The sequence below is a fragment of the Schistocerca gregaria genome, chromosome 1, assembly GCF_023897955.1.
Source record: "Schistocerca gregaria isolate iqSchGreg1 chromosome 1, iqSchGreg1.2, whole genome shotgun sequence".
NCBI lineage: Eukaryota > Metazoa > Arthropoda > Insecta > Orthoptera > Acrididae > Schistocerca > Schistocerca gregaria.
Window position 1 is genome coordinate 1,118,610,945 of NC_064920.1, and position 13,561 is coordinate 1,118,624,505.

At 44.7% G+C, this 13,561-nt stretch overlaps 1 protein-coding gene across 4 annotated transcripts in view; it reads right to left on the reverse strand.

Moving 5' to 3' along the window:
- The window catches only part of LOC126283710 (glutamate receptor ionotropic, kainate 2-like), a 651,295-nt gene that overhangs the window by 320,112 nt on the left and 317,622 nt on the right, over positions 1 to 13,561 (reverse strand). For all 4 annotated transcript variants that reach the window (XM_049982296.1, XM_049982293.1, XM_049982294.1 and 1 more), the window contains exon 2: positions 5,746 to 5,907. In XM_049982296.1, coding sequence (XP_049838253.1) covers positions 5,746 to 5,907 — 162 coding nt within the window. The remainder of the gene's footprint in view (positions 1 to 5,745; positions 5,908 to 13,561) is intronic.

Genomic DNA, 13,561 nt, shown 5'->3' on the forward strand with positions numbered 1-13,561 from the left:
TCATACCAAGAGGTTACAATACTTAACAATGGATAGTTTCAAACTGAATTTAACTGATACTTTAAGTCTTTAATATAAATAACGTAAGTCTTATATTGCCGTAATGAAGCACCCAGACGTCCTTAGAAGATGTCAATGTAGCTTCGTACCCATACAAAACATCGGCGCGGTATGTAAATGATCTGAGCTGCAATTCTGTGACAGGCAGAAAGGCCACTCGAATGCATTAGCCTTGTTCATGTTTAATTTTGTTCATGTGCAGTGTTGTTCGTGTTTAGTGTTGTTATGGCGTCTGCTGTGGTATATAAGAGTTGTGAACAGCCCCGGATTTTGAGTGACCACTGTGAAGCAAAGGAAATTTCGCGTACTTGTGTGAGACAACGTTATTAGCACCTGCTAGCGTTTCAATGGAGCCTCAATACTGGTCTCCATTTGACCGGATGGTCTAATCGTGCAATATCCAAATTTGTACGGCATTGAGATGTGGTATTCCTGCCAATAACGTCTGACCACCTCGTTGTATTGTGCACTATCAACACCTGCTATTCGAGAACAAGTAACAGGGTCACTACAACATTCTCTGTCATCGTGCATCAGTAATTGGAGACAAGCAAGTGCCAAGCTAAGGAATTACCAACCCATCCATAGGCTGCCATTAGCACACAAGAGGGATACACCATATTGTGCCCAAGCGCATCAGCACCTGTAATTCGAGAACAAGTAATGGTGTCAACACAACAGTCTCTGTCATCCCACACAACTGATAGGAGACAAGCAGCACCTTGGCTAAGGAATTACCGATTCACCCATTGACTGTCATTAGGATCACAACACAAACGCCTTTATTTGGAGGGTTCTGTGATCGGAAAGCACAGACAGTTGACGAATGGCGTCGCACTGTGTTCGGCGATGAAATGCTTTTCGCAGTAGCACCACTGAACATCGTAAGAGAGTACAGCGTGACATGCGCTGAGGTCCTATGCTTAGATTGTTTTGGAGAGGTGCCTCGGAAAGAAGCAAGTACAAAATTGTTCAGGGGAAGACAGGCATACAGCAACATAAACCAGCTAGGAAGGAAATAAATAGAAAATTCAATGCAGCCTAGACTGAAGGATTGATTCAGAATACAAAATAGTCCAAACAACCTTCGGTGCTATCAAAAGCAACGGTGCTTACATTAAGAGTGCAGTGGAGGGGAGACTTCTCTGACCACCTTATAGAGAAAGAAACCGGAGCTGATAAGGAAGACATATCGGGTGTGGTATTAGAGTCAGAATATAAACGAACCCTCAGAGACTTGAGATCAAATTAAGCGAAAGGGAAAGACAACTCACAGTCGAAATCTCTAAAATCATTAGGGGGAAATGAAACCAAACGGAATTCAAGTTGGTGTGTAGAATCCATGAGGTTGGCGACGTACCATCAGACAGTCAGAAAAATATCATCCACACAATTCCAAAGACAGCACAGGCAGATAGATGCGGAAACTATCTCACAATCAGTTTGGAATCTCATGCATCCAAGATTGTAAAAACAGTAATATACAGAAGAGGTAAAAAGAAAACTGGAGATCTGTTAGATGATCAATTTGGCTTTAGGAAATGTAAAGGCACCAAAATGGTAGTTCTGACATAGTGCTTAATAAAGAAAGCAAGAATGAATAAAAATCAAGACACTATCATCGGATTTGTCGATCTAAGGCACTGGTGAAGTCTTTCGCCTCTACTGTTCAGTCTGTACATGGAAGAAGAAATGACGGAAATAAAAGAATGTTTCATACTGTATTTTCCGAACGAAACACGGCTAGGGCAAAAGTATTAAAGGTACAAAGATGAAAGTTGGTGCCAGTATCGTGGAGACTCGCCACTTGTGCGAGGTCCACCAGCGCTACCTACGGGCGACGCCGAGGATGAAGCTACCGACTTCGCCGCCCCCAATTGCCGGCCGAGTACAATCCGCCAATGACCGGACGACAAGAGACGGAAGCCTACTCGGAAGATAGAAGAGCAGCTCTCGCCTACTTGGTTATAGATCATCGTCCAGGGCTGACTTACACTGGGAACGTCGTTTAGTGAACTGTGGTGCTACAGAAGAATGTTGAAAATCAGATGGACTTATAAGATATGGAATGTGGAGGCTCCCCTCTGGCCTGGCGAAGAGAGGAACGAACAGAAAACGCTGACAAGAGGAAGGAACAGGGTGACACGATATGTGTTAAGACATCAGGGAATGACATCCATGGTACTACGGGGACCTGTAGATAGTGAAAACTGTAGTGGAACACGGAAATTGGAATTCATTCAGCAAATAACTTAGTCTGTAGGGTGCAAATACTACTCTGAAATGAAGAGGTTAGCGCAGGAGAGAAAGTCTACAATTTAAGAATTGTCGCTGAGCAACATACAATGAAGGCTCTAAATGTCCTTCTCTTGCTTGTAAATACGCATACACGAATCACGGATTTTCGCACTCCTTCAGATATTCCTCGACGGTTTCGAATGGTTTTTTAACTTCCATGACGAGTCAACGAAGAATCTGAGTACTACGTAGACCAAATGCTTAAGGTACCTCCAGAAGTAATAATAAAAAAAGACAGATACTGGAAGAACATGCAGGCTGTGGAATTGGTCCTTCTCTACCTATCCATCTGTCATAGTAGATACCAGCCAATGCATCTGGAACAATGAGACTGAAATGTGGTGAAGTTCGATTGCGCATAAGGCACATATTTCTTCTTATTAGCAGTCGGCACATCTTCTTGTATTTCTTGGAAGGTGTTATATATAAAGTCCCTGTAGACAGCACTTCTAAGACTTGCTGGGAGAACGTATGCTCCTACAATATTTTTAAATACAGTTTCAGCCCACACATTAATATTAAAGTGATACTGGACTGTAGCGTGAGAATTGAGATCTGGCCATATGTGTTGATTGTTGAAATTTGTCACTCCATCTCTTTCAAATCTTTCCTCGTCTGTAGATCAAACTTAAGAGACCAACAGCGGAATGGCAGTTTATGCAGCAAACCGTCGGCAAAAGTTCCCCTGTGGTGGCTGATAGACAGGCATAAGGACCTGTACACGTTGAAGATGCGGATACATGAGTTGCTCATGAAGTATCCTCCACGATGAACATCGAGATGTGCCACTTGCCAGGTGCCACCTTGTCTTCCCCTGATACCTGGCTCTTCTTAAACAGCCCTGGTCAATGTGTAAGTAACAAGTATTCTGCCTCGCTCAACACCGTGCGAGGTGGCGCAGTGGTTGGCACACTGAACTCGCATTCGGCATGGAGACGGTTCAAAACCTGCGTCCGGTCATTCTGATTTAGGTTTTCCATTACTTCCCTAAATCGCTTTAGGCAAATGCAGGGACAGTTCCTTTGAAGGTAAACGGCCGACTTCCTTCCCCATCTTTCCCCACTCCGATGAAATCGATGACCTCGCTGTTTGGTCCCCTCGTCAGAATCACCCAACCAAACACCCAGCCCCGGTCAACTCACCGTAGTTCTAGGGATCCCGTCTTGGCAACCCAACGATACACAGCACAAAAGACTGGATTACTCGGCTGCCTTCGGTCTGCAAAAGCCGTGTATACATCCGTGCAGTCTTCTGTCTAGTACCATTCTCGCGGAGGTACATAAAATTCATGTGTGTCTGCTCACGAAATGAGTATCCTGCCATGTTTGCACGGACTACTTTCAGTTAACTCACTTCCTGTATTTCATATACACTCCTGGAAATTGAAATAAGAACACCGTGAATTCATTGTCCCAGGAAGGGGAAACTTTATTGACACATTCCTGGGGTCAGATACATCACATGATCACACTGACAGAACCACAGGCACATAGACACAGGCAACAGAGCATGCACAATGTCGGCACTAGTACAGTGTATATCCACCTTTCGCAGCAATGCAGGCTGCTATTCTCCCATGGAGACGATCGTAGAGATGCTGGATGTAGTCCTGTGGAACGGCTTGCCATGCCATTTCCACCTGGCGCCTCAGTTGGACCAGCGTTCGTGCTGGACGTGCAGACCGCGTGAGACGACGCTTCATCCAGTCCCAAACATGCTCAATGGGGGACAGATCCGGAGATCTTGCTGGCCAGGGTAGTTGACTTACACCTTCTAGAGCACGTTGGGTGGCACGGGATACATGCGGACGTGCATTGTCCTGTTGGAACAGCAAGTTCCCTAGCCGGTCTAGGAATGGTAGAACGATGGGTTCGATGACGGTTTGGATGTACCGTGCACTATTCAGTGTCCCCTCGACGATCACCAGAGGTGTACGGCCAGTGTAGGAGATCGCTCCCCACACCATGATGCCGGGTGTTGGCCCTGTGTGCCTCGGTCGTATGCAGTCCTGATTGTGGCGCTTACCTGCACGGCGCCAAACACGCATACGACCATCATTGGCACCAAGGCAGAAGCGACTCTCATCGCTGAAGACTACACGTCTCCATTCGTCCCTCCATTCACGCCTGTCGCGACACCACTGGAGGCGGGCTGCACGATGTTGGGGCGTGAGCAGAAGACGGCCTAACGGTGTGTGGGACCGTAGCCCAGCTTCATGGATACGGTTGCGAATGGTCCTCGCCGATACCCCAGGAGCAACAGTGTCCCTAATTTGCTGGGAAGTGGAGATGCGGTCCCCTACGGCACTGCGTAGGATCCTACGGTCTTGGCGTGCATCCGTGCGTCGCTGCAGTCCGGTCCCAGGTCGACGGGCACGTGCACCTTCCGCCGACCATTGGCGACAACATCGATGTACTGTGGAGACCTCACGCCCCACGTGTTGAGCAATTCGGCGGTACGTCCACCTGGCCTCCCGCATGCCCACTATACGCCCTCGCTCAAAGTCCGTCAACTGCACATACGGTTGACGTCCACGCTGTCGCGGCATGCTACCAGTGTTAAAGACTGCGATGGAGCTCCGTATGCCACGGCAAACTGGCTGACACTGACGGCGGCGGTGCACAAATGCTGCGCAGCTAGCGCCATTCGACGGCCAACACTGCGGTTCCTGGTGTGTCCGCTGTGCCGTGCGTGTGATCATTGCTTGTACAGCGCTCTCGCAGTGTCCGGAGCAAGTATGGTGGGTCTGACACACCGGTGTCAATGTGTTCTTTTTTCCATTTCCAGGAGTGTACATAATTGATGCGTTGAAGACAGGCGAATGACGAATGTAAAGCAAGTCTCCCTGACAATACAACGCTATGTAGGATACATGAGTAAAAAGAGGTGCGTAGGTAAGTGAAATTGTTGGACCATACATGGAAAGCCATTGAACTCACCTTTCACTGAAAACTCGAAAAAGAATGATTTCAGGACATCTCTTTGTATGTACTTTCTCCCTTGTTCTGGTGTAAGGAATCTGTTCCAAAAGTTTACTTTTGAAACACCTTTAATTATAGATAACTGTCAAAAAAGTACATAAGCTCTGTAGTATTTAGTATACCTATATGAAGCAAAATTCCAGCTGTAAATGCTTCTAGCTTCCGGGACTGTTAGTTCCTTTCTCAAGGAGGAAAGAGAATATCTACAGAAGATTAGGAAAGAGTGATAGATCACTCAGACCCTTGACTGTGGTCAGCCCATCTTTGAGGTTTAAGTAAGTCTGTTGTTAGTACTGGAACTTCGCATCCGGACGGCATTTGATACTGGTTAGTAAGTATCCTTTTGCTACTTACGCAGTAAATTATTATCCATCGTGGAATACTATTAGTCTTAATTTCTACTTACCTTTCTTTGATGCGTGGAAGCTGTCGTCTTTTGGAACGTATTTGATGTCGTACTTGAGCGTGGTTTTCGGCAGCAAATGTTTGTCTTTGTTGATGCGATACACTGCATACTTGAATGCCAGTTCTGTGCTACTGTCTTTTTGATCTTGTGTAAATACAGCACCTGTAACAATAAGATAAATAAACATGAGACATTTCGTTAAGTGAATCACGTCTAATTGCAACATAATGTTACTGTTCGACAGCTTCCTGGTCTACTAAGTCGTAGAAAATCATGTTAGACAGGTAACGAATAATAGTTTCTTGAGAAAACATTAATTTATCTGCACTTACATATATACGAGGACAATTCAATTCCTATCCACAATTTAGTTACATTTTTGGTTATTTTGGTAGTACTGTCGTTTTACGTTGATGATGTAGGCTTTGTTTATTTGTTGTTATAACTTTGCAATTTTCAAAGCTGCTAGGTTAGTTTCGTTATCACTGCCGTGCTGTTTATCATGGCTGCTCCGCTGTCTATTTTCACCAAAGAAGAATAGAGCTCACTGTTCCTTTTGATTGTGGTCGGAAGGCATATCAAGGGCAGAAATTCATCAACGACTTTCGGTACAGTACGGGGACAATGTTTTGCCGCAATGCAGTGTCTACGAATGGATTGAAAAATTCCGAAATGGTCGCACAAGTGTTAACGCACGATGAAGGAGCCGGACGACTATTTACCGCCACATATGAAGAGACTATTGAGCGTTCACGTGATATGATTCTCTCACACACGATTAACTATTGACGAAGTGTCATATCTTCTGCGAATTAGTCACGTTTCTGCCTACGAAATCATCCACAACATACTTGGGTTTCATAAATTTTGTACAAGATGAATCCCAAAACAACTCACACAGTAGCATAAACAAACGCGCTTGGACAACTGCAAAAATCATTTGGATCGCATTGGTAACGAAGGAGATAACTTTTAGACAGAATCATTAGTGGTGACGAAACATGGATCCATAATTACGAGCCGGAGAGTAAACGGCAGAGCATGGAATGGAAACATCCTATTTCGCTGTGCAAGAAAAAGTTCAAGACACAACGGTCCGCAGGAAAACTGATATACATCAACGCCCGTTAGCAGCTGAAGGTATTAATATATAATTGTAATCTATAATAATTCCTGAATTAACACAGTGAGACGAGGAGCGCTGACGATGCCAACAAACGAAGGCAAGTTATATCATGCACCGCATCATAGCTGCAGGCTTGGCTCTTGTAGTAACGAGGCTTGGGGGGAACTCAAAGACACGTCCTGTCATGCTGATATTCAGTGTATGTCGCTAGAACTGAAGAGAATGACCGTCTATTAAGCATCAGTGTAACCAAAACAAACTGACAGATGATTGTCGTCCTGATACACTCTTGTCGACTTCAACGCCGCAGGCCTCAGTGGCCGAGCGGTTCTAGGCGCTTCATCCCGGAACCACGCGACTGCTACGGTCGCAGGTTCGAATCCTGCCTTGGCCATGGATGTCTGTGATGTCCTTAGGTAAGACAGGCTTAAGTAGTTCTAAGTTCTAGGGCACTGATGACCTCAGATGTTAAATCCCATAGTGCTCAGAATCATTTGAACTTCAACGTCAAAACATAATCCAGTTGGAGAAACCACAGCTGTGGTCTGCCATTGATGCCTAATGGGACATTGCCTATTGGCATCTTGCCAGTCTTTCTCCACTGAGGGTTAGCCACCGATGGTCTGCAAGATGTCATCCCCATACAGATGAGACGTGGTACATTCGCGCAGACCCCTGGCTGACACGTGAATTCCTGCGGCAATCTTGGTCGATCCACAGTTGATGACGACCAGAGACTAGTGTTTACTACAACTAAAATCCTGTAGAGCAAGGGCTTGACGAGTTGTGTACAAGAGCGCTGAGGCGAAGGGGCCTAACTGCACCGCAGAAGTGTTCGGGGCGAGCGTGGTGTCACCAAGCTAACGGCCACACAACACACGGCTCTCACTCTCCTGTGGCTCCTACATCACGCCTCTTGGTGGCTTGCTCTGATAGCTGGTAGCCGGCCGATGTACTGCTACTTTATAGAATTTTCTCATTTTGAGTTTACTGAAGAGCGATCTGTTTTAATTGTTAAAAACCACTCAACAGCTGTTATCGTAATAAAGAAATATTTAATGCGAGTTTGGCTGTTGAATGGCTCTATAAACTCATCCGGACAAATAAATGTTGGTACAGATACTGCTGCGTCACTAACGCTCCTGGGCGTACTCTAGAGCAGTGGTTCCCAACAGATTGGTCCGCGGACCCCAGGGGTCGGCGAGCTATACCAGCGGGGTCCACAAGATGCTATTAGAATAAAAAATATATTAAATATATTTCGTATGGTAACAGATTTTCTTTTTTGGCCGCTCAATATTTATTCAATAATGAATGTGTCAATGTTTTATCTAAGTACCGAAAATAGAAAACATCTAAAAAGACGCTTAATTTGGCTTTTTTAGGAACTTGATACTGTAATATGGCAAGGTACCAATCATGCTCGATGAGGGGGTCCTCGAGAAAACCCCTGCTCTAGAGCACTCACATTCCCCGCTATTTCTCCTGAACACAAAACGACCCCATCTCACTAAGTCACAACAATATATTCGCTAATTATTCATCACAATTTGAGAAGAATAGTAATGTCCACAACTAAACACCAGATGCAAAAATGACTTATTATCCATTATTAAAGCTGCCAGGGGCTCAAAAAGAAACTGAATATACAGCTACAAAAATATTTGATCAATTGCCGAATAACGTGAAATGTGCAACAGGCAGCAAAGCAAGTTTTAAATTTGACTAACATTATTTCCCCTGCACAGCTCCTTTAATTCCGTGGATGAATTTCTACTTAAAAACTGGAAGGCTGTAAAAAAACTTGCTTTTAATTGCAGTTGCAAAGTTACGACTGAAAGTAGGGTGTTCATTAATATTAACACAAATGGTGTCTATATATCCTGTAAACTGTCTCGTTACACATCATTTTGACAAAAGAACCATTCAAATGATCAGTGGAACACGTAGCTGGCTAAGTATAGTCTAATAGTCATGGAGGATTGGAATGCTGTTTCAGAGTTCGAGGAAGAAGAAAGAGTTGCGGAAGAATATGGGCTTGGCGGTAGGAACGAGAGAAGAGAAAGACAAATTGAGATCCGCAGTAAATATCAGTTAGTAATACCGAATACTCTGTTCAAGAATCACAAGACAAGGAGGTGTACTTGGTAAAGCCCGGAATATACGGGAAGATTTCAGTTAGACTACATTATGGTGAGGCAGAGACCCCGAAATCAGATACTGGAGTGTAAGGCTTACCCAGGAGCAGACTCAGATCACAATTTTGTAAAGATAAAAGGTGCAAGATTGGTTCAAAAATGAGATTAAAATTCAAGGTGCAAGGATGTCAGCAATTAGCATCGCTGATGGCATTTCTATTCTCAGTGAAAGCTAAGAAGAATTACAGAATCTGTTGAAATGAATGAACAGTATAATGAGGGCATAAGGTGGTCTCAGAAACTTGACATCATAATTGGGTATCACGAAATATATGAAGTTAAGGAATTGTCTTACCTAGGGATCAAAATAGCAGAATGTAGAAAATGAGGTGGACTGGTAAGGTGAGGAATAAAGCGGCTGTCCTCAGAACCAAGGAGTAAAGGAAGCGAGTCAGGGAATATATGGAAAACACTGATAAGAAGAAGGGACAGGCTGGTAGGACATCTGTTAAGACATCAGGCCATATCTTGCATGGTACTAGAGGGCGCTATATGGGGTAAAAACTGTGGAGGGGGACGTTGATTGAAATAACCAAGGACATAATTGAGGCCGTAGCTGAAAACTTTTGGCACAGGAGACAAAAAGACTAATTCGTGGCTGGTCTTATCAAATCAGTTGGGTTGGGGTGTCTGGGGAGGAGACCAGACAGCGAAGTCATCGGTCTATATGGGATTAGGGAAGGACGGTGAAGGAAGTCGGCCGCGCCTTTTTCAAAGGAAACATCGCGGCATTTGCCTGGAATGATTTTAGGGAAATCACGGAAAACCTAAACCACGATGGCGGGACAGGGGATTGAACCGTCGTCCTCCCGAATGCGAGTCAAGTGTGCTAGCCACTGTGCCTCCTCGCTCGGTCTACCAAATCAGTCAAACAACTAATGACTGAAAGAAAAGAAAAAGGGAACTGGCTAAGTAACTAGAAATTGTCTATTGTCTGGAACTGGGACCTAGAAACGACGGAGAGACTTAGTCCCCGCCGCAGACCGCAGCGGTACACAAACCAACAACAGGCTACAGCAGTCCACCGCCGCCCCACACTGAACCCAGGGTTATTGAGCGTTCGCCTCGTCCCCATCCCCCTCCCCCCCACCCTCTACTATTCCCCCTGGGCCAGGAATGTCTCACACCAGACGAGTGTAACCCCAGTGTTTGTGTGATAGAGTAGTTATGGTGTACGCGTACCTGGAGAAAGCGTAAACAGTTTGCGAAAAAGAATCCAAGCATGTTAACGTGAATACCATGATAATGTACGCTAATGAATGTCATGTAGCGGCACGTTTTGGTTTCACAGACGTTCAAGAAACGTGCTCTTTGTGAAGGACAGCCTTTATTTTAGTTACGGATTTGTTTTCATTTTATAGGAAAGTTAATTTCACGAGACTTGTTCCTTTTCGCCATGCTCCAATTGAATCTAAGCCCACACATGTTTGTAGATAACCAGGTTGTGCAGAAGAATTTTGAGCATTTTAATTAGACTAATTTTCTGTACTTCATACCAGTGACAGCTCAGAACGATATGGATAGTACGGGCATTGTATGTCACACCATTAACCAATGGGGGGACGAGGTTGGCAGCACCGTCAACCGGCACCATGGAGCCACTGCGGATGGCTATGATAGGAGTAGTTGGTATGTTCTTGGTGAAGCGTGATAATTTCTGCTGACAATGTACTACAATCGATTTAAGCGTTCTTAAATGTTATATTCTTCTTTGTTGCAAATTTAAATTGGTGGTGATTTCCTGGAGTAATGGCTCTGAGCACTATAGGACTTAACATCTGAGGTCACCAGTCCCCTAGAACTTAGAACTACTTAAACCTAACTAATCTAAGTATAGCACACACACCGATGCCCGAGGCAGGATTCGAACCTGCGCCCGTAGCGGTCGCGCCGTTCCAGATTGAAGCGCGTAGAACCGCTTGGCCACACCGGCCGGCTTTCTGGAGTAAATAAAGTATTTCATATGATGTAACAGTATCGTTTTGGTTTTCCATGGTACGACCGGAAATTAACTCAAGACCAAAATATTCACCGATGAAGAAGAATAGGCCTGAGAAAGATATTATTTGCATAAGATATTGATTGTAAGAAACTGTATGACAGTGAAATGTACGCTGTCGCATGTATTTAAAGCAATGGTGAAGTTTTAATATATTATTTTGTAAATTCAGTCTTTTAATTTTGCTAAATATGTACCAGCGACTGTCGCTGACGAAGATGTGAACTCCTTCGGAGTTTGGAGACTTGGTGGGCACTGGGCGTAAATGAAAGCAGCGGCTGTTTTCAAATTGTGCCGTCGTAACATTCGAAATGTAGAAGTCACGCATTTAAAAGTACAGATACTTTACTTCACTCGGTATTTCGAGAATTACCCAGGTTTAGCAGTATGTTCATCAGTTAACTTTCTGCGTACTGGTAGAAAACCTAAGGATGCTACTATAACTCCAAAGAAGGCAACAAGCAAAAATCAACATAAATCAGCTAATTAAAATTTCCTATTTTCGTACGTGGATGTGGCATTCGATGTTAGTCATTTCAAAATAATGGCTAACGTCCGGTATGAGGAAAAATCATTAAATATGCAGTAGCGAACAGGCATGTTAGGTTATGCAACTGATGTCATGGATTAAGAACAGCGAACGTAAAAAGACGCGTTGACAAACACCCAACGTGGTGCGTAAACAAAACGAACCTGCCGTGAAAACCCAACGTATGCCTCGTAATGTTGTATCCGGTGATGGATCCGAGGTTAATCCTGCTTTCACAGAGCCAGGTGTTGCCCTGTACAGGGTAGTGCTCTGCCCGTTACTCGCTTAAGCCACTGGTGTACGAAGTGGCGCAGCCGACATGGACGTCGATCAACTCCTGAGGGACAAGGGAAGAGGGCACAGACTGCACGCTGGGCGCCATCTCCCATCGGAAATCGCAGCCCCGTGCCCGCGGGAACGCAGGAGCGTCTCAGCACCATTCTTATGCACTGATACGCGAAACTCAAGGAATACAAAAATCAGGGCTTTCGAGGGGAAAAGTTCGGTGTCTGGCGTCCAACTGAAAGGTACAACACCTGCCCATGACGAGAAGAAGAGAACGAAATGACAACGTACAACAGAAGAAGCCTGAGGCTCTTTACGAGGGTAGTCTTGTTTTTGGAATTATCACCTCGAGAAAGTAAACTTCCGTAATTAATTTTTTTTCTTTTGCTTCTTTTGAGACGTGCATGTACAGTGCTGGAACACATTGTAATCCAGACGCCACAACAACGCAGAGTCCACCTCCGGTAGCTGAGAGGTCAGTGGGACAGGCTGTCAGTCCTAAGGGCCCGGGTTGGATTCCCGGCTGGGTCGGAGGTTTTATCCCCTCAGGGGCTGGGTGTTATGTTGTCCTAATCATCATCGTTTCATCCCCATCGACGCGCAAGTCGCAGAAATCGTGTCAAATCGAAAGACTTGCACCAGGCGAACGGTCTACCCGATGGGAGGCCCTAATCCCACAGCATATATTTAACAACGCAGCACGCCTCTGACGTAACCAAAAGGAACTGGCGCAGCCCATTGATCAGATGGCGTGTCGTGCGGTAATTTTTCTCAATTTGGAGAGTAACAAAAGTGCAACATTCAGTGCTGAGATAGTGGAAGTGTACGACAAACGTGTGTCATCCAGTGGCACTGTGGCCAAATGGTGCATAGGTTTTCCTTGTGATCAGACACATCTGGCGAGGACGAGCGAAGTGACAGACCGTGTCTGTGTGAAGAACCGGGAACTTTAAGAGAAGTGGAGGCCCTCTTGCTCAAAGACCAGTGCAACACTATCGAGGTGCCAGCGGGAAAAATTAAAATCAGTTCAAAATGGCTCTGGGCACTATGGAACTTAACATCTGAGGTCATCAGTCCCCAGAAATTAGAACTACTTAAACCTAACTAACCTAAGGACAGCACACACATATATGCCCAAGGCATGATTCGAACTTGCGACCGTAGCGGTCGCGCGGTTCCAAACTGAAGCGCCTAGAACTGCTCGGCCACAATTCCCGGCTTAAAATCAGTCATGCGTCACTTTCTATCACCTTTCGAGACATGTTAAAGATGACAGAGGTCGCCATTCGGTGGGTATCGCGACTACGCACACAGAAACACAAATTCTTTTTCTTTTCATTGTTATTTTAGCCTCATTTAAATAGTACAGTTAGGTCAGGAACAATACGAAAAAAATATCAGAAATTAAGTTCTGTGGAAAAAGGATCTTATACGGTCGTGTGGGGCATGGTTTATTTATTATATATGCGCAGTTTGCTTTGCAGGTACACAGGACTGTGACTGACAGATCAACTATATATTTATCTTGTCCAAATATAATTAAACGGTTTTATTATTCAGTTACGTGTACACTAGAATGTAAATGTAAGTAAGTAAAGTCATTGTATAACTGTCATTCAAGAAACCTCAAACAATAATGTAACAGATATAGAGCATATTTTGTGTGTCTGTGTAAAACT